This window comes from Prinia subflava, chromosome 12 (genome assembly GCF_021018805.1).
Source record: "Prinia subflava isolate CZ2003 ecotype Zambia chromosome 12, Cam_Psub_1.2, whole genome shotgun sequence".
Classification (NCBI taxonomy): domain Eukaryota; kingdom Metazoa; phylum Chordata; class Aves; order Passeriformes; family Cisticolidae; genus Prinia; species Prinia subflava.
The window spans coordinates 20,535,838-20,557,148 of NC_086258.1; the positions used below are offsets into that span (position 1 = coordinate 20,535,838).

At 43.2% G+C, this 21,311-nt stretch overlaps 1 protein-coding gene across 2 annotated transcripts in view; it reads right to left on the reverse strand.

The window, feature by feature from the left end:
* The window catches only part of SPAG9 (sperm associated antigen 9), a 65,178-nt gene extending 51,137 nt beyond the window's left edge, over positions 1-14,041 (reverse strand). For both annotated transcript variants that reach the window (XM_063408984.1, XM_063408983.1), the window contains exons 1-2: positions 13,582-14,041; positions 7,931-8,051 (exon numbers count right to left, since the gene is read on the reverse strand). In XM_063408984.1, coding sequence (XP_063265054.1) covers positions 7,931-8,051; positions 13,582-13,887 — 427 coding nt within the window. In that variant the 5' untranslated portion in view covers positions 13,888-14,041. The remainder of the gene's footprint in view (positions 1-7,930; positions 8,052-13,581) is intronic.
* Between the last annotated feature and the right edge of the window lie 7,270 nt (positions 14,042-21,311).

The window sequence follows — 21,311 nt, forward strand, 5'->3', positions numbered from 1 at the left end:
TCACCCACTGACTTGAACATGGAGTCAGAAGAATTTTGAGGAAGACCACCCAATTCTCACCCCAAAAACTTTGAGAAACTCAAGTCACTATTAAAGGAATATTCCCATCAGCAGGAAGGCGAATCTAAATAGGAGGGCAAAACGCCTTTCACTGGCACCCAGAAACATATTTTAAACTGAACTGTCACCAGTTCCATTTTGATACATCAACATACAAAGGACTGGAGGTCTGGCCCTGATAACACCCCAAGAAAGGAGCTGTGTGCCAGCACTGCCTGCCACATGCTGGACTGACCAAGTGCCAACCAGACATAGTTCCTATCAGTTTGACTTAAGTAACAATACAAAAAGTTTCTCTGATATTTCAGTCTCAGACTTTTTTCCACTAAGATGTCAAATTCTTATGGCTGGATGATAAAATTAGTTTGATTATATATATATATCCTAAAAGCAAAAGTATCCATTGTCACCGTTGCAATGTGGCTTTACAAAGCCTTGTTACATCAAGGAAGATCTTACATTGCAAGACTACACTGTTTAAGACAATACAGGTGCAAAATATAACATGCAACAAAAAAGTTGCACTGGTCACTCTCAGAAGCTTATGTGGAAAAAAATACCAAAGGTCTTCAAGCATCAGTATGAGCATAAAATGCAAATATTCTAGTGCTTTTAGGCTGATAAGAAGGCATCCCCCTGAAACATCACCACAAACTCAAACCCAAGGCCTAGTGCGAACTTCTCCAGCACTGTCCATGTTCTAACACCTTTAACGACCTGAGGTACCAATCTTGATCAAAGTTCTCTCACAGAAGATCAATTAAGCCTAAAATGGGAGATCAAACATAATAGTAAACTAGAGAAACTGGAGTTTCTGTCTACCGACAGCATTATGAGGAATCAGGCAGCCAAGCTGCCCACCCTGCCTGTTGGAAAGTCAGAGCTTACCTCCCAAGTCTGATGGCTTTTACCAAGTTTGGAACCCTTCATCTGTATGTTGTCCTCTGCCTCAAACTCCTGATAAGCCTGAGGGGGAGAAAGAGAAACAGACCTGCTAGAATGGCAAATCCAACCAGCGTGATGCCTTCAAGAGGAATTACAAGTTCCTCCTGCACAAGCCAGGACAGAGATCCAGCTCATTAACGAGCCTTTCCTGGCACCAGGACTGTCTGAAGACTCTCCTAGAACAGCTTTCATCTGGCTGTACTCTTTAATGCAGGTCCCACACCAAAGTTAAGATGTAGATCCAGAAGGACCTTATGACCTCCTAAGTAGTTGCCAAAGAGCACACACATCACTTGTGGTCTGAAAAGAAGACTGAGCTATCAAACAAGTGTTTACCCTGGAAGTGGTAAGACCTGCAAATCAAACCAGCACAGAAAACTGATTTGTAAAACGAGTGAAAAATTCAACCCCTTGATAAGATCATCTTCAAGTAGCTCTTACACTGTGAACTACAGGTCTAGATCTCAGTTTAATAAGTAGGGCACTTGAAATTATGACAATAATTTAGCTGTCAAGAATGCTCTGTTGATAGCAAGTATCAACACATGCAGCAGCAATGCTCTTATCCCTGACACTTCTGGACTGTTCAAGTTTGCACATCTCAGGCACACAAAATCCCTGCAATTTGTTACCAAAAACCCGACACAAAACTTAAAAACAAAACAAACCCTAAACTTCTTTAAACATTCTGCTACAACATTTAATATAAAGACAACCATATGCCAGGATATCTCTCACACAGACTGAAACTCAAACAATCAAGAACATATACAAGAAACTTCTACACAAAATAAAGTCAAAAATCCAACTTCTTGCCTGCTCTCTGCACAAAGAAGTGTTTCTGTGAGAAGACCTTTGACTGCTTTGCAAACAGTGGGATGCTCCATGTATACACTTGGCTGTTGAAGCAAGCCCCTGTCTGAGAAAATCTACATGAAGTCAGTGTGGACACAGAAGCCTTAGCAGACTGCATTTGTTTTAAAAGCAAGTGAAAATTCAGGAATGTAAGATTCTAAGAGACATTTAAAGTAATTTTCTTAATTACTGTAATATTTTGAGCAACAGAATCACTATAACAACCAAACTCCAGTACATAAACTACAATACTCTCTTAATTTAAAAACACACATGAGCAGTTAATTATACATCAGTGGATCCAAGCTCTTCTCACTGCTTTTGCTCAGGTATATTAACAGCTAAGCTCAAAGCGGGCCAATCACTGCTCTAATTTCCTGCTCCATTTTATTTTAGCCTTGAGTCCTGTAGTTTGGCTTGGCGCCTGCTCTGGAGCCAGCTGTACCCCCTGCTCCATCTAGTGGGCTGCTGGCTCCCAAAACCACACAGACAGCAGGTCTTGGGATCAGCACTGGGCAGCCAGGAAAAGCACTGGGAAATGCACAGACAGGAGAGAAGTCTCCCTTTCCAGCACACCCTGATACTCTTGCTTCTTACAAAAGGATGTTTCAGGTGTAGTGACTGATACCTGAGGCACAGTGTAGCAAAGGGCAGGGGAATCTGCCTGGTAAACAAAACTGAGATAATGATGAACATCGTGAGAGATGAGGAACACCCACACTGAGAACATACTAGCCAACAGTTCCGTTCCACATCTGCTAATCAAGAAATACAAGAACTCAAGCCACTCTGTTCCTCCTTTGCTGGAAATCAGATTAGTTCTGCTGCTATCAGTCTGTGAAAATGAAGTAGGAACAATCCAGATCCCCATTAAACAAACCCAAAGTTTACAACTTCTTTCCAGGATCTATTGAAAAGCTTTCTCGTATTCCTTGAGATAAACACCAGCTGAGCCATCCCTAGAAGTAGAGTTCACTGACAGAGCTGTTTCACACCAGTTTAGTTATTCACATCACCATCTTTGCAGATACACAAATCAAATCTCAAAACAATTTTCTGGGAAGTTTCTGTTTCTGTTAAACTTCACAGCTGAAAGTTCACATCAGAGTCTCCCTGTTAACTACAGATCCACATGAGCTGCACGATATCCCACGTGCAGATAGCTCAGATATTGGATGCCTTCAAATTATCCATGAGTGTCTGTCTGCCTGGATATACAGAACAGCAATGCTGGTGTCCTGAAAGCTCAGAGGAAAATCAAATATCAAATAACATCTATAGAACACTCGCAACAAAACCTGGTCTTGCTTTTTCTCTTGAAGCCAATGGAAGCATTAGCTTCTGCTTAGCTTCTGAGAAAAACAGATTTTTTTAGGTCAGCTTCCAAAGCATTTGTCTCATATCCCAAATAAAACCTTCAGTAAGCAATAGCTGCATAGTGTCACCTGACACGGGAAATACCATCATCCCAAGAGTTGTGTCACAACATTTACAGCTTCAAAAGCCAAGAGCTGTTTCTTGGGATTATACTTGTTTGGGGTTTGTTTGTTTGTTTTGTTAGGTTTCTTTTACAAATGTAGTTTTCCCCCAAATGTAATCTGTCTTGCATACAAAGCTCAAGTTTGATAAACGCAGGTATGTAGATATATCTATTGTCTTGTCAAATGCAGTTTGTTATCTTCGTTGTACTTTAGCATTAGGCAGATCCAGAAAAGGAGCAAAATCTTTCAACTCCCACAGCCTACCACCTCCATCAGAAAGCACTTCAGTCATGCAGACGTTGTGTTTTTCAGATTCTCTAATAAATAAGTTACTCCAAGAATGATTCCTTCAGAAAGCTTATGCCAAAGCTGTTCCATTCCTGTAGTAAGTCAAAACATACTAGCCATTTTTTACTCCCAAAATTTTAATTAACTTATAGCCTGAAATACATAAAGAAAATTGACATTCCCAGAATGAGAGGCAAGGAAGGAAATTAAAATAACCTCTGTAGCCCCTCCCCCAGAACTCAGTGGAACATCCCATGAGCTCTGAGAAGATCTTATCCCTTCCTGAATTGGAGACTGAGCACTATCAGTATCCCAGCAGTATCATGTGCCTTCACAGAGCACTGCTGGACAAATGAGTGTGTATTGCTATCACAAGTTTTTAACAGCCCTCTATCTTCCAGGTGCAGGGTTGACATTTCAAATATTTTAATGCTGCAAAAAAATTACAAGTAGAACTACGGGGTCTCACAGCAGCAAAGACTTGAAATAATATGAAAGTCAGGTATTTTCAAGTTCTTGTAAGAAATATTTAAGATTATATCAAAGACTGGCATTGGCCTCGGATACACCACTGCAAAACAGAAGAATGTTATTTACTGAACACATGGCATTATTGTGTTCACAGGTGCCCTCTGTAGCTGAGAAGGAAGAAATGACATGAACTCTAGATAAGTCATAAACCCAAAAATAAACGTTTGCCAACACTCAGTAAAAGTTTACTATAGACACACAGCAAGAACTTCTAAAAACTCTGCCTGCACCAACAAAATTCCTGAACAAATACCCAGGAACTTCATGCTATTTAACTTGTTTGCCTTTCCACACGGCACAGACCCCAAAAGCAGGCACTGCCCTCCCCTCTCTCTGTCCAGGTACTGCTGAGGCCACATAAGGGACAGGGGCAACCCAGGGAACATTACAGCCAAGAGCAACAGTGCAAAACAAGCTGAAAAACTGGATCACAAGCCAAGCAGCTTCATCAGTGTCGCACATTCCTGTGCTTAAATAGAAGCTGCAAATCCTTCTGCCTCTGCTCTCCTTTAGGCAGCTGTAAAGTTTAATGAATTATCCCAGGGTGCATATATTGCACCATTTTTTGGAGCAAACTTGACTTGGGCAGCCACCACAGCCCATCAGCTACCAGGCCTGAGTGCTACACCTCACACAGGAGTGGTAACTGCAGTGCATCCGCTCCCACCACTCAGGAGTTCATCATCTGCTGGCTCCCAGGCCTCCCAGTAAAGTCTTGCTGTCATCTCCTGCTCTTCCCACCTCCTCCTAAGAAAGAACAGAGCATTTCAAGGCAGTTCACTCATCTGGCAGCAACTGTTTCAATTTCTGCTGGTGGGTGGGGAAGAAGTCAGTGAACAACAGGAACTCAGCAACTCGTTGACACAAAATAACCTCCTGATTTCCCTTCTGTAATTTCCAAAGGCAGCTTTATTCCGACCTACCTGGCTGAATACATGGCTATGGATGCAATCTCACACGGTAAATTTAAGTGCAAGAAATACCTTTTTTTTCTTTTGATTTAGGATGACAATCACTTAGACTGCACAAACAAGCACTTAAAATTCAGGACATAACAACCATAACTTCTTGAGCAATTTTAACTGGCACACAGGTTTAAGCACATACAATAAAGCTGAACTCAACCATGTAATGTAAGAGCTGCCTGGATGGCAAGTCTTTATTAAATGCCCAGCACTGACAGTGTTCAAGAGAACGAGTCAAAACTTTTTAACAGACAAAACTTGTTCTCACAGGCTTTGCTTATCTGAGGAAAAACACACAGAGTACAGGCAGCCTGCAAGAAGTTCTGTAGGTAAAATATGACACAGAACCACGTTGTACCTGTTTTTCATTCCAATCAATTACTGATGTCACTGATGTTGTGATCTCACTCTGTACTCCAGAGCCAGGTTTTATTTGCTTACTTGCACTGTGCCAGACATTTGCAACTCCCATTACCAGTGATAACACTGCCACTGTTTTGAATGTTGACGTGGTAACACAGTTGGCAATACCAGAGCCTAATTTAGATGCACAGGCAGTACTATAGGAAGTAGAAGAGAAAAAGAAATATAGCTAAAAGGCTTGGAGTTTAATTAAAATGACATATTGGTGATTGGGATGGTACAACACGCCAGTTGTTACCTGGACTATGAAACAAAACAAGGTAATGCAGTAAGGTTAAGCTGCTTCACAAATATAGACACTTGTATGGTTTTCATACTTCAGAAATTTAGAGCACTAAAAAAACCAGTTTACTTGCATAATATTCACTAGATTTTCAACAAATGTGCTTACATCCCCTTTGATCTTGCTCTGCGCATCAGCAGCGTGTCAAATCTTCCCAGCAGCCTTTCATGTTGTCCCAGACAGCTTATCAGAGTCAAGAATGAGCAAACTCAGTGTTTAACCCAGCCCTATTGTTTCTCCAAATATACAATTTCACCATCATAGAAGGTTTTTCTCCAATAAAAAGATTTTTTTTCTCCAATAAGTAGATTTTGGAACTGTCTAAAAGTCACTGCTCTATCACTAGACCTTTATGTAGTTATGATAACTTTTTTCAGCAACATTACTTCTTACATAAAATGTGGTTCTAGCAACCTTCAGTGCTTCTGTGGGAACAATTGAGTTTCTTGGGCAAATACTTTCACACCAACAGACTCACAGAGCAACATAAAATGGTGCTATCAACACACAGTAAATGTAATTTCTATTAGAGAAACTCAGGTATGTTGCCACATACATTGCCAGAAATGCAACTGAATTTTCTCTTTCGTGGAACCACTTTGTCCTGTGGATTGCATTAACAGAATAAAGCCATGGCCTATAGGACAAGATGCAATCTTGATCCATAATCCTGTTGTCAGAGAGCAGGGTCTCCCATGAACAAGCTGTTTGGGCTGTGTGTTTAGAGCACAGGCCTTCTAAAAACAGTGTTTTAGTTTTACCAAAACAGACCACCCAACTCCTGCTACAATGTTTTCTTTTCACCTCTTGGGACATACACACACAACTCCATTTCACAAGAATCACAGGGTTTCTGGTACAAGTCTCTACAATTATCCAGTTTAGCCTGACTTCATCTACAGAGAGACAATCCTGGGAAATAATCACCCTGGTCTTTGCTTCATAAACTTGAAGTGCTCCTTCATCCCTGCCTGTACAGAATCTGGGAATATTTGAACACTGGATGAAGCAGATGATGCCTCTAAGATTTGCCAACACCATTCTGAACTGTCGAAATTTCAGTAAAATTCTGCCCTAAATGCCACCTACATTCATCTTAACACTCTCAGTCTAATACTTCTGCCCTGCTTTAGACTCACTCATGCCACTGAAAATTAAACTTTACAGAAAAATGTTAGAGCTCCAGCTGGAAAAGAGCTGTAACTTGCTGTGTTAGGGGCAGGAAATGTGGCTGAGCAGAAAAAATGGAAGAAAGAAGAGTGAAAAGGGGCTGTTTTGACAAGTGGCACTGCTTTTAGAAACTGGTCATCTCTCAGCCTCATCACAGTCTCACTTTACACCCGTGCAGGCCCCAGCAATAAAGGCTATATATTAACTGATGAACACACCAGTCTCACATCAACAGAAGGTGGCTCAGAAGCTTGAAGTATAAAAGAAGAAAAACTGATGATGAAGTTTCATTCAGTGACTGTGTGGCTGGATAAGAAGCAGCCCAGCAGAATAAACTACTATATATGTAACTTCAAGCATTTCAAGACAACTGATCACTCTTCTTTTTCCAAAGTTTCCAGAAGTTTTTTTTTAATTACACAGAACATCTCCAAAAAGGGAAGTGTTCTCCCTAAACATTTTTCTATAAAAAGTAAATGTCTCATAGAAATAAATAATTCAGCAAAAATTTATATTAAAGTTAATGAGAATCACCATCAATGCTCTTCTCATCCCAGCTATGCTTCTAAACCTGAAGAATATTTTAGCATAGACAACAGTTTAATAGGAAGAAAATAGCTTATTTTACCATCACTGAAAAGGAAGTACTCTAACCATCTCCTGAAGTTGCTAAATGTGAACACTGCACTGTCTAAAAGGCAAACAATGCAAGCAGGATACCAGAAGAATCACATTACAAGTCACAAACTTGTATCTGACTTGTTTGCCTTAATTCCAAAGAAAACAGACTTGCACAAGAGTTAAACCCAGTTATCTGTCTAAATACAGGGATCAGAGGGCACAGATATTTAGCGTGTGTGTTATCACTTTACAGAACAAAATTTAAAATGCTAATATCACTTACAGGGAGTGCACCATGTCTTACTTACTTTGATCAGCATAGTTTTTTGCTTTTAGTTCAAGTTGTCGAGTTTGTGACTCTAATGCTTCCACTCTGGTCTGTAAGTCCTTTTTCTCTTGCTCTTGAGAATCTTCAAACTCAATGAATTTCTAAACAACAACAAAATAGTTAAGTTAGATCAAACAACTAATTACAGGTTTTACAGCAGGTAGGAAGCAACACAGCAGCCCTTTACAGCCAGAAAGGTGCAAAGTGGTTTCCAAAACAACTGAATAGATCCACAGGCCACATTTAAACACAAAGAACTATTTCAGTCCAGGTCCATCAGTCAAGCACCCAGCCTAGGTTATACTGTGTCATAACTTTCAACTAAGTGCCAGCTACTCCAGAGAACCTGCTTGGAATTAACATAAATATGAATTATTTCATTATTGCCTAACTGAATGTACAACTGCCAACACTGCCTGTGAACACAGGGAGTCTTGGTATCCTTAGTCTGAATGGTATCAGTAAAGTTATTTTCACCCATAAGCCACAAAGGTACAGACACTGCAACAGGGACACACCAGAAGTACTGCCAAGCAAAATTCTTTGATATCTTTTCCATTCCCACCCAATTCTGCTATAAATTCTCATAGTCTTCATCAAATCCTTAATAACCATGTACAATTTGTCAACTGCGCAGAAAACTCTGTGCTGATCACCTTCTGTTTCCTTGGTTTACCAACATTGTGTCTCTCCATATTCTGGAGTTCACTGATGAATGCAGCAGTGTTTACATTCCCTACCATAAAAATTCCCAACAGACCATTATAGCAGCTTTAAAAGCTCATTTTTTGCTATTTATCTTATCCCAAAAACCAAGAAATTCAACGTGTATTGCTGGCACAAAGGCCAGAGATGTTTTGGGTCATGCAGTACTCTATGCATTGCAAGGAGAAGACAAGGCCACCAACACAAGTTATGCAGAAGGCTCATGGAACAGGAAGGAGAAGCAGACCAGAAATCTCTGCAGGAAAAAATCCCAAACACCCACGACAGTTAAAGAGGCAAAGGCAGCTGAGGACCACATGAAATAAAGAGAAAGTGAAGGCAGCAACTTTAAAACAGTAATCTGATTTGAATATCTTTTCCTATTTATTGTTAGGAAAATTTAGTGGCAAAAATATTTTGAATGGTCACACATCAACTATTAATGAACTATTTCTACATTTTAGCCATTGTGTTTTAGAGCTTTCACAAAAGCAGAAATTCATAACCTCATGAAAAGGGCTTCAGCTGAACAGAAGAAGTTCTGACTAAGAAGTACTTCAGATGTAGAAATGCATCAAAACCTATGAAGTGAAACAAGAGTTCCTTTCAGGCAAGCTCTGCACAGCTATCACAGGACTGGGCATGGTGTTCATATGACTGTGCTTGAAGCTAAACCACGACACCACTGAGGAACAGCTGACACAGCCCAGGTAGCTCCGCCTTGGGTGCTGCCACTGAAAACCCCTCTTCAAACACAGACGTGCAGAAATCTTTCTACTCCCTCCACACAAAGTTTGGGAACACGAATTAGTCAATGTAATTTGAAAACCTCAATGTTTGAGCTTGTTTCATGTCTTCTTTGTAGTAACTGATTCAAGACTTTTGTCCCTTTAACATTCACGTCATGTCTGGCCTATTCTTGGCAGACTCCGTTTTCAAAAAGGGCTTCAAAGTTTGACGCAAATTTGGCACTGGGGCTAAAGACCAACACAGTTTGTTACACTAAATATGGGAAAACATGAAAGAAGAATTATAAAACTGTAACATCTTTGTTTAGTTGTTTCTCTGATGATTTCCCAAATATGTGCTAAAGGCCAGGGACAATTATACTCATGAATAACAAACATTCAGAGCCATTAATGTCATTGTTACTCACAAAACTACAGATAGATATAATTTTGTATTTCCTCTCAAGTTCTTTAACTGCAAGTGGTAAAACCGGTTTTGCCTAGAACAGTTTTGTTACCTTCCACTAGTTTATCTTCATTTTGTTAAAAGCTCAAATCTACATTTCTATACTTTAAAGCATTTCTGTAATTACAGCTGAGTATTTTCCCTCCCCTGCTGTAAACTACACCCGATCGGATCTTGGGATTGAGAACTCTGGACTTGGAATATTTTTATTTGGTTTCATTTCTCCTTCTGGTGATAGTATTATCACAGACATCACCAGCAGACTGATCACAGTCTGACTAAGCCTGCACAAGTACGACAGAAGAACTAGTTAGAACTAGTTATATAGTTTGGCAACTCCCATTTAATCCATCCCATTTTCTCCAGGCAGGATCAAGTGTGTCATTTCAGACCTTTGTCCAACCTGTTCTTAAAAACCTCATATAAAAACTGTGAAAAAGTCCCCCACAAACTAAACTCAAAAATCTTTATGTTATCAATTTTAAACCTATTTGAAAGTTTGCAGAGATCTATGGAATAAATAAGAACTCAGATCACACAACAGCCCAGCACATTTTGAACTCTCTGTCCTGCCACAACCACTGAAGCACTTAGTGGCAGATTATTTAGCCAAGTGAACTATCTCTTTCAATATTTATATCATCTTCTGTCTCTTTACATCTTGACTTGTTTGCTTGTCACAGGACCCAGGTGCAACGCTGAGCATATCTGATGTCAGGGTCCCACCCACTTGGCAATCTTTATTAGGCTATGACATGTCCTTCAGCAATGTGTATTGCAACAATGACAGAGTCTCAGGCAATGGCAAGTTCTTGGAGCAGGGAGGAAAAAATCACCTAAAAAGCCAGTTCAGATGGACTTGGAGCACAGAAAAACACATGAAAATGAAAACAACCTGATAGCTGTAAAATAGAGTGAAAGTTTCCTGTAAAATGCATCTTGGTTTTCTTCTCTCAAATGAAAAATACTTAAACTCTTATGGCACAGTGCTTACTCAACATGCAATCCTAAGGAAAGTTACCTCTGGGAACAGTAAGAAAAAGCAGACATCAAGATCATACTATGATTTAAATCAATTTTAGTGGTGGTAAATCCTTCTTCATGGTTGCCAAAGATTTCAAAAACAGCTTTATCCGACCAACAGCAGAAAACCTAAAAGATATCCTAATTTGGCATAGCTAAAAAGAGTCAATTTTATCCTCTTTTAAAGTGCACACAAAACACACGCCAGCTACAAGTGCAGGTGTAAAACAGCACATTGCTGCAGAAGTAACTCTTATCAGGATATAAAATAGCAGAAGTACAAATGCTGTTTCCTCTCCCACTTCCTTGGGGCAGAAATTGCTACCTCACAGTCACCAAGTGGGAAGGTAAGAACTGGACGCAGAACAGGAGAGCAGCTGGTTCCTACATTCCTTCAGTGGTATCAAAAATCCTGCCACATTAAAAGTCAGACAAGTGATTTTGCAGCAACTACAAAGATCAAGACTGTACCCAGGGTGTTGTGAGGTAGGCCCAAAATTTCTGTCAAGGTGACTTTAAAACAAATTATGTCAGAAATCCACATGCAAGAACTTTTAAGATATCTCTTTAGTAACACTTTTCAAGCACAGGAAATAAAGAAGGCAAATTACAAAAATGGGGTAAGGAGACGCCTACCTAAATAGTAAACTATTTAATGTTCATTAAGATACTATTGCAAATAAATTTCCTACAACAATAAGCAGAAAGTAAAAGAAGGTGTGTTAATTGCCCAGAGAAGCTGTGGCTGCCTCACCCCTGGAAGTGCTCAAGGGTAGGTTGGACAGGGCTTGGAGCAATCTGGTCTAGTGGACGGTGTCCCTGCCCATGGCAGGGGTTGGAGTGACATGAATTTTAAGGTACCTTCCAGTCCAAACCATTGCGTGATTCTATGAACAGATAATAATAAATATAGAACTCAGCAGCTCAAAATTCTCCATTTTGCCACCACATGACACAAACTAACTCTACAACAAAAGAAATGTTCTAAGCCAGCAACTTTTTGTCCAAGGAAAATAGTGTTAAATTGTCCTATTTTACTTCAACCATACTGCACCCATCAGGTTATCTCAGCATCGAAAAAACAATTCAACAACCACACCTGACTGACACACGTGCCTCTGCTGAACACGCCAGGCTGTACCTAACACTTTGACACCTGTACAGCACAATGACCTCAGCACATCACAAAAATGACCTTTGTGCTTCCCATGAAACTGCAGTCTTTGGTCTAACTGCTCTTTGGAAAGCATCAGGCAGCTGTCCTGCAGCATGAGCACTGGTTCTTCAGCTGCATAAAGCCTGTCCTCTCGAGTTAATTTATCATGACACACAGAAGTGGAGGGGCAGTGAAGGACACTACCAATACAGGCACACACAGTTCCTGAAAAGCTACAAGAACACAATCAACCCCACGGTCTGTTTCACCACATTGGGACGGTTTCTGTCCTGCTGCCCAAGGCCTGTTCTTTCAATCTGGCAAATGCTGCCTGTGCTTCGAGCCTGATGGATTTTCTCATGCATTAGTTCAGAAAGTATTTATCAATCCCTTCCTATTACTCTCAATAGAAACGTACTTTCTAAAAGACCCTTTTACATCAGCTTGTGTTGGAAATAGTGTGGCAACTGCAGTCCCCTGACTGGCGTCCATAAGGCATCATAAAATCACCATGTGTTTGATAAGGAGGATGAATGATCTGCCAGTCCAAGAGTTGGAGGGACATCATTCATGCCACAGAACTTCATAACAAACTGAGTCCTGGAATAATCTGCAGACAACATCCTGCACTCATAATAGAAACAAAAAAGTATTTGCACAAGGCTGATGTTTTTTAAATTAAGTTTTCACTGTCAATAGTGTGTTCACCCTCAGAGCAGTTGTTCTGATTTTGGGAAAATTTAGAAGGCAAGCACAAGCAAAGAGATTAGCACAGGACAAGGGGTCTGGAAATAGACTTGTAAGATGCCTTGTTCTATTATAGATAATGCTGCCAATCCAATTTCCTTCAGGAGTCTGGCAAGACAATGAGCTGCAGGAAGTTATCCTGCACAGCTGATTCCTATTGTATTGCTTTATAATATTACATAGGATAATGCCTCAGAGGCTTATTTATGCTGAAGTGATTCTTGGTACAAAAAATGAAACAAAACTATCTAACATCCCAAATCAGAGCCGATGTCACTGGAGAGCCCACACCACCTGTTGCTGCCTGCAGCTTCATGTACCAACTCTGACAGGCTTCAGCCTAGACACTGTGTATTTCCATGGGTTTTGCAATGCGTTGTCCCTGTTTTTGCAGAAATGGACAACCCGCCTCCCTCCGCGGGGAGATCCGCGGGGCCGTGACAGCGCAGCCAGCGCACGGTTCCATGTTTGCTCCGCTCCGCTCCCCTACCGGCAGCGCGGCGCTCCGCAGGGGTCACCGGGGATCCCTCGGGACGAGCGGCTCAGGGCACCGTGGGCACACGGAGCCGCACGGACGGGCCCGCAGCGGCCGAGCCGCACGGACCGGGAGGGGCTCCCCGCCCTCCTCATCCTCCTGCCGAGCCGCGCCGCGACCCCAGCTCGCCACTGGCGGCTCCGGCCCCGCGCCCGGACAGCGGCCTCGGCTCTCGCCGCCGGCGCCGCCCGCTCTGCCCCGGGCAGGCCCCGCGCGGGAGGTGCGGCCGCCCCCCGGAGCCGCACCGGCCCCGGCCCAGCGCCGCGCTCACCTCCTCGGCCTGTTTGCGCAGCGCCTTCTCCCGCTCGTACTGCGTGAGCAGCTGCTCGTTGTCGTCCCGCAGCAGCTCCAGCTCCACGCTGGTCTCCTGGCTGTGCGCGCACACCGAGTCCAGGTTCTCCAGTACGGCCACCACCAGCGGCATCAGCTCGGCCACCACCTCCTCATCGTAGCGCCCGATGAGCCGCTCGAACTCGCGGTAGATGGAGCCCGCCAGCCCCGACACCCGCTCCGACATCATGGCGGGGCCGGGCCCGCCGGGGTCCTCCTGGTACACCACGCCGTCCGCCAGCTCCATGGCGGCGGCGGGGGGTTTGCGGGGCCTGGCGGGGCCCGGCGGGTGCTGCTCGGAGCGGCTCCCTGCGGCGGCGGCGGCGGAGCGGCGGCGGGGCCGGGCGGGGACCGGCGCGCGTCTCTGACCTCACCCGCCGCGCCGGGCGGGGCCTGCCGGGACGGCAGCGAGGGGCGGGGCTACGGACGTGAAGTCGCGCTGGGGGCGTGGCTTGCCTGGTGATGTCATCGGGAGGCGGGGTCTGTGTGGTGATGTCATCGGGGGCGGGGTCTGTGTGAGGGGACGGGGGCGGGGTCTGGCAGAGGTCGGGTTGCGTTCGGGGGAGCTGCGTTCGGCGGGAGCACAGGGAAGGGTTGGGCTGTCGGAAGCAAATCAGGGGTCACAGAATCACCAAATGGTCAAGATTAGAAGAGACCTGTGAAAAGGCAACCAGGCTGGGGAAGGGTCTGGAGCAGACTTCCTGTGAGGAAGGGCTGAGGCAGCTGGGGGGAGCTCAGCCTGGAGAAAAGGAGGCTCAGGGGAGATCTTACCCCTCTCTGCAACTCCTCCTGTCAGGAGGGTGCAGTCTGGTGAGGATCGGGCTCTGCTCCCAAGGAACAAGGGACAGGACACGAGGACACAGCTCTGAGCTGCTCCAGGGGAGGTTCAAGTTGGACATCAGGAAGAAATTCTCCACAGAACGAGTGACGGGACATTGGAATGGTCTGCCCGGGGCGGTGTCACTGTCCCTGGAGGTGTTTAAGAAAAGACTGGATGTGGCTCTCTGTGCAGCAGTCTGGTTGACAGGGTGGGTTGGACTGGATGATCTCAAAGGTCTTTTCCAACCTCGTTCATTCTGTGATTCTGTGGTTCTGTCGCCCACTCTGACCATGCACCTGGCACTGCCGCTGTAACTCCTAAACCACTAAACCACATCACCCAGTGCCTGCTCCAGTGTGGGGATTCCACCACCCCCCAGGCAATCCCTCCCAACTCCTGACCATACAAACAGTAAAAATACATTTTTCTAATATTTAATCTGAATCTCCTCTATTTCAAGGCCATTTTCTTTGGTCCTCTCTCTGCAGGCGCAGCAGAAAAGCCCCATCCTCATTTCACTACACGCTCCTGTCAGTAGTTTGAAAGCTGTGAGCTCACCCCTGAGCCTCCTCAAGACTAAACAAACCCAGCCTCATAAGGTGTATTTTCCAGTCCCTTTGCAAGCCTTGCTCCTCTTCTCTGGACACCCTCCAGCCCCTAAATGTCCTTTTTAAAGTGAACAGCCACAAAGTGAGCACAGCAGTGCCAAGAACAGAGGGACAATCTGGGACCCTGGTGCTGCTGGCCATGCTATTCCTGATACAGCCCAGGTCACCAGAGGGAACATCAAAGCCCAGGTGCTGTTGGTGGAGGCTCTGGGGATCCCTGACAGCAGAAGGTTTGGTCCTTTTAGTCCCTCAGTGTGGGACCAGGGTGGGGAGCTCTGGTTGCTTTGGGGTGGGGGATCCCGTAGGCAGCTCCCTCTGTGAATGGCAGATGTGAGGCAATGCAGTCTGACAGCTCCCAGGGTAATTGTTTATCACACCCACAGAGGCATAAATAGACCCAGTGATTCACTGAGGGATGACTGAAGGAGTTAGGATCTTAGCTTCTGGATTTTGTGACTCCTCAGCTCTGTGTCTGGCTGGTGTCTGGCAGCAAAAAGGCCTTTCCTTTCTAATAAGGTCTCCAGATAATATCAGAAATCCTGTTTTCTAAGCAATAATACAGCTTAGAAGGCATCTTGTACTTGCTGAGAGAGACTGATTTTCCTAGGATCCAAATCCTAGGAAATGGAACAGGGAGTTCCATTCTGGATCATGTGCTCTGTCATGGGAACAATGGGTGCTGTTACAGACATTTATGGTAAACTTGAAAATACCTACAGAGGTTGAAAATTTTTCAAGTTGTTTCACATCCCTTACTTTATCATGGGGTTATTTAGGTTGGAAAAACCCTTTAAGACCATCAAGTCCATCCATTAACTGCCAAGGACACCACTAAACCATGTCCCCAAGTGCCACATCTGCAGATTTTTCAGATGCCTCCAGGGATGACAACTCCATCATTGCCCTGGGCAGCCACTGTTTGATAGTGCTTTCAGTGAAGAAATTTTCCCCAATATCCACTCTAAACCTCCTCTGGTGCAACTCCTATCATACAACTCGAACTTGGGGAAATTAGTATTTTTCATTAGGTAATATCACACGTACAGCTGAGGAACCTGGTGGCCCAGCAGCAGCCCAGGAACAAAGAAATAAAAATGTGCTTTTAAAAAAGCAGAAAGCTTGAGCAAGGATGGAATTTTAACTGCAGTGAGTGCATTCAGCTCCACTGGAGAGCAGCAGAGCCTTGCACTTCATTTTCTCTCATTTGGACTGGTTCTAAGGCAGGAACTGTGCTTGTGCTGCCTTGTCTCTTCATGTACTGCGCCAGTGAGTCTGCACAGGAATGACAAAGAAGAAAAGACTCCAGCCCTGTATATTGGATTTACTATGAGTCCTGCTTGGACATCATCATCCTCCCAAGCTAATATTCAACATGGGACAGCCAGGGCACAGGCAGTTGAAATACAATTTACAAACATGGCAAAAGGAAAGAAAAGTTGTTTGGCTTTTAATTATTACTAAAAAATGATATCATTCCAGCTAAAAAGTATATTTAAAAGACACAATGTGTGTTCTCATACATCTTCTCAAGTGAAATTGTCATTTAAATTAATGGAAAATATATCTATGAAGGGATTGTTTTTCTTTTGTTTCTCTTTAGCAGTTGCACACTGCCCTAGTTTGAAAGATAGGTGTCTGTCAGCCAAGGAAGGCAGGAACATCCCTTGGAATGGAAAATGTGACCCACTTCCCTCTGAATTATTGTAACTTTGAAACTAAGGGGCTTTCAGGCAAAGATATGGGAAAAGGAATAACAGTTCTTTACTAATGTATATGTATATGTATATGTATATGTATATGTATATGTATATGTATATGTATATGTATATCTATATCTATATCTATATCTATATCTATATCTATATCTATATCTATATCTATATCTATATCTATATCTATATCTATATCTATATCTATATCTATATCTATATCTATATCTTCTTCCTTTTGAGCCTTGGGGGTCTGTCCTTGTTATCTTCATCCAGATAATCCAAGAATGTGGGGAGTTTCCTGATTATCTTTCTTATTCCCTGGGTTAGCTACAAAAAGCATCTTACATCACATAGTTTCTATTTTAATATTATGCTACAACCTAAATATATATATATACACACATATATATATATACATTCACCACATCACCATTTCTAAGCCCTGTTAATAGCAGAAAATAAACTATATTAATACAGTAAAACCTTCCCACATTATACATATAGCATTCATTTTAATATTTGCAAAAAGCCAACTTTATAATATGCATTTATAACAAAATAACTGCTCCAGAGAAAATCTATGCCCAGAATACAAGGGGCCTCTGGACCAGTCACAATAGGACATTTTTGTCACTCCTTCCCAGTCAAGGTCACTTCAGCTTCCAACAGAGTCAAATGCTGCAATCCCCCTGTCACCCCAGCACTAGAAACAGGTTCTGTTGGGGGTTAAGTTTCTTTTGTTTTGTTCCTTCTGTCATGGGTTATGTAACCAAAAAAATGTGCATTCTATTTCATCTGTAGAAAGCAGTTGGGGGATGGTTTCTTTTTCCTTTATCTCTTGTAACTCCAGGGGAGGAGGGCGGATGCCTTCTGATAACAGCCCAGCTGTTAAACCAGGTGGGGCAGGGTTTGTGATCTCTGTCACCACTGCCCACCCTCGGGGATATCTTCTGTTAATGGGCCATTGAGGCTCACCAGTGACTGACACATTCCATCATCCATTGGGAGATGGAACACCCAGTGGGGAGGAGCCAACCATTCCCTACCCAGATAAAAATGGGGACACAGGGACCCCAGACATTCCTCTTTCCACTGGATTCCCAGAGGAAGACTGGACTCATCTCACCACCACTGAACCTGTCTACAGCATCATCTCTACTCCAACAGAACCACATCTGTCACTGCAGGTGGATTTATTTGGACTGCTCCCAACACCCTCACCAACAGGGTTTTCTAGGACTTTTGTTTGTTTGCTTGCTTTTTTATTATTATTACTGCATTTGTATTTTTTTTTATTTCTAGTAAAGAGCTATTATTCCTATTCCCGCATTTTTGCCTGAAAGCTCCTAATTGCAAAATTGCAATAATTTGGAGGGATGGGGTTTTACATTCTCCATTCCAAGGGGAACTCCAGTTTTCCCTGACAGACACCTGTCTTTCCAAACCAAGACACCTTCTTACCTATAGAATTTTCCCCATAAGTTGCTAAGAAATGCTAACTGCTAGGCACCTATGGATACTAAAAAAACCAAAGAAGTGGCCAAGCTCAGGGGGAAGGAGGGCATCTGGTTGCAGCTTTCTTGTTCTGGGGAGTTTCTGTCCGAGGGTCAGAGCTACTGCTGCCTGGGGAAAGGAATTCACTGCCACTGCCATACCCCAGCCCGGAGCTTCTGCTTCTTCTGTGGGGGGAGCCTCTGCTCATGAGAGCAGCCACTGAGCCGTGATCTTATTAATAATTCCTACCTCACTGAAAGAGGAACCTATCACAACCTGCTCGCGTTCCTGGGAGTCCTGAGCTCACCTTTCCTGCCCTGCTGGGAGCCGGGCCGCCGCTGCCCCAGCCCTGCAGTGCTCTGGGTGTGACAGTGCTCTGGGTGGGACAGTGCTCTGGGTTTGACAGTGCTCTGGGTTCCTCTGCGCTGTAGCCCCACACCCTCTGCCCTGCTGGGACATCCCACAGTTCCAGCCACAGCTCCAGAGCTCCTGATACACCTCATCCACCAGCCCGGGATTCCTGCTCATCCCTGCCGTTCCGGCTTGGTGCTCCTCAGAGTCCTGCCGGGGCAGCAGGATTGACTGCCCCGGGGTTTTGTGAAGCAAAGCCTGCCCTCCATCCCCTCCCGTCTCAGCCGAGAGAGCTGTCATGGTTTGCCTTGTTCTGTTTGTTGTTAATGCCAGAGTTGGTGTTTGATTGCCTTGTTACATATACTAGTAAAGAACTGTTATTTCTATCCTCATATCTTTGCCCAAGAGCCCATTTAATTTCAAAATTGTACTAATTTGGAGGGAGGGGGTTTACATTCTTCATTCCAAGGGAGGCTCCTGCCTTCCATAGTAGACACTTGTCTTTCAAACCGAGACAACTACGCACCAGTATCAACCAAAGCTTCATTTTTCTGTGGGTCTGATGTGCCAGGCCATTGAATCCATACAGTCCAAAATACACAATTCTCCTGTGCCTCTACCTCTGCCTAGAGGCAGCACCCCCACCCCCAAGTAAAATGATTTGCAATTTACCAGGGAAGAAAATCAGCCCTCGGATCACTCTGGGATTAGAAGAATTTAACTGGGACATTAGCCAGAGGAAGAATTTTTTGTAAAAGCTTAATTCTCTAGTGCTTTATACCTTAAAGTGCAACAGAAATCAAGATAAAGATTGAGGAATAATAGCAGCACTCAGCTAAATGAAGAGTAGGATATCCTTTAGCAACAAAATTAAGAGTCAGAGTGAGGACTCTGGTTAGAAGGAGCAAGAGGGACAGAGCACAAAATATGAGTTTTGATGAGAACCCCAAATATTCTGGGTGATACAGACAGAGCCTGTGAGCTGAGACCAATGTAAATCTGGGGTCAGACCAGCAGAGCTGGAGCTGTGTTAAATTCTCCTGAAGTCTGGAGACATTCACAATCAGTCCTGTCTCAGGCCTGTCTTAAAAATCTCTTCTGGTTTTAAGTAATGTGGAAATGGTTTGAGCTCAGCAATTACACTTAGTTCACTCACTGAGAACTTTGAAGGTGTTTACTTCTCTCCCATGATCAGTCCATCTTTTGGAAATTATTTGTCTAGACTCTCTACTTCTTCACATTTTAGATAAACATGCAATTCTCAATATAATTAAGTGATCTTGGTAAAATTTGCAACCAGCAAAAGCTCCTTTATACAGTGACAACTTGCTCTGCTAATCATGGATTAATCTCAAAAGTGACAAAGTTGACCCGTGTTTAATGAGGTTAAAAGACTTGGCGAAGATCACAGAGCAGACCTATGGCAAAGCTGCAAGTCAGGCTTGCCCACCTAAGGGCAAGCCCGAAGCTTTAATCATAAATGACGTAGATTTAACAAGGCTGTAAATAGATGTCCCATTGCTGCTTTAAAGTTAATCTTTTTATAAATATCCTGTTTCTAGAGACCTTTCTTCTGGCTTTATGTGTTATTTTGCCATAGTGAAGATTATAGCATTAGAGTTTGTTTAAGTAGTTTGAAACATCTTAAAAAATGTGTATCAAAGCAAGAGAATAAATTGGATTGGCATTGTCAGGAGAATACTTAGAAACTATGATTCCAAAATAACCTCCAGGAGGACTTGCTAGAATGTATGATGCTGTGATTTTTAAGATATCATCTATTAAATCAGAGATCTTGGAAAGTATGATGGAGAAAGGCATTGAATATAAGAAAGCAGGTTGTATGGATAGATGCTTAGGTCAGATCTGGAGTCTCCCACCAGAACTAAAAGTACCACATGGATGTGTGATGAATTGTGGTGAAGAGAAGGGATCCTGTCTTGGTTTGAGGAGGAGGTTAAGGGGTGGAAATTGGGGGAAGAGAAGAAATGTTCTGGGAAGTCTTCATTTCTGTTTTGTTTTTTTTTTTTTTCCTTTTCTGTTTCTGTTCTTATGTAATGTAATAAAGTTTTGTTTTCTGTTTTCAAGTTTTGGGCCTGCTCTGCTCTGTTCCTGATCACATCCCACAGTAGTTGTTAGGGAAAAAACGTATATTCATGAGTGCATTAACATCTAGCCAGTGCTAACCCATGACAGATCCCAAGAAAGGAAATCCATGTTATCAAAAAGCTGAACTTTTCCCTGTCAAGCAGCAAAGTCCTGCCCAGAGGGAATCAAAATCGTCATTGTTTTACTTTCAAGAACAGACAGGGATTGGAGCCCAGGAAGTTCATCTGAGTTTGGAAACAAAACCAGGACAAGCATGGATTTCCATCCAGATGCTTTATCCTCTATTTTCTCAAAGGCAATAAAATGCTCAAGGCAAAGCAGCTCATGGTAAATGGTTGAAGGGTCTTTTGACTCAAAGAGCTAATACAGTAAAACCGGAAAAAAACAAACAGAAGTAATGACCTCCTTTAAAGAGGAAACACAAGCAGAACAGAGCAACAACAAGATTTTTATTAAAATAATGCTATATGCCTTTTGTTAAATAAAAGCCGAGATCCAGCAGGCGAACCTGAAATGCTGGAAGGGCCGAGCCCGGCAGCCCCGCTGTCAGGGACGGGCGCTGGGTGGTGCGGGGGGA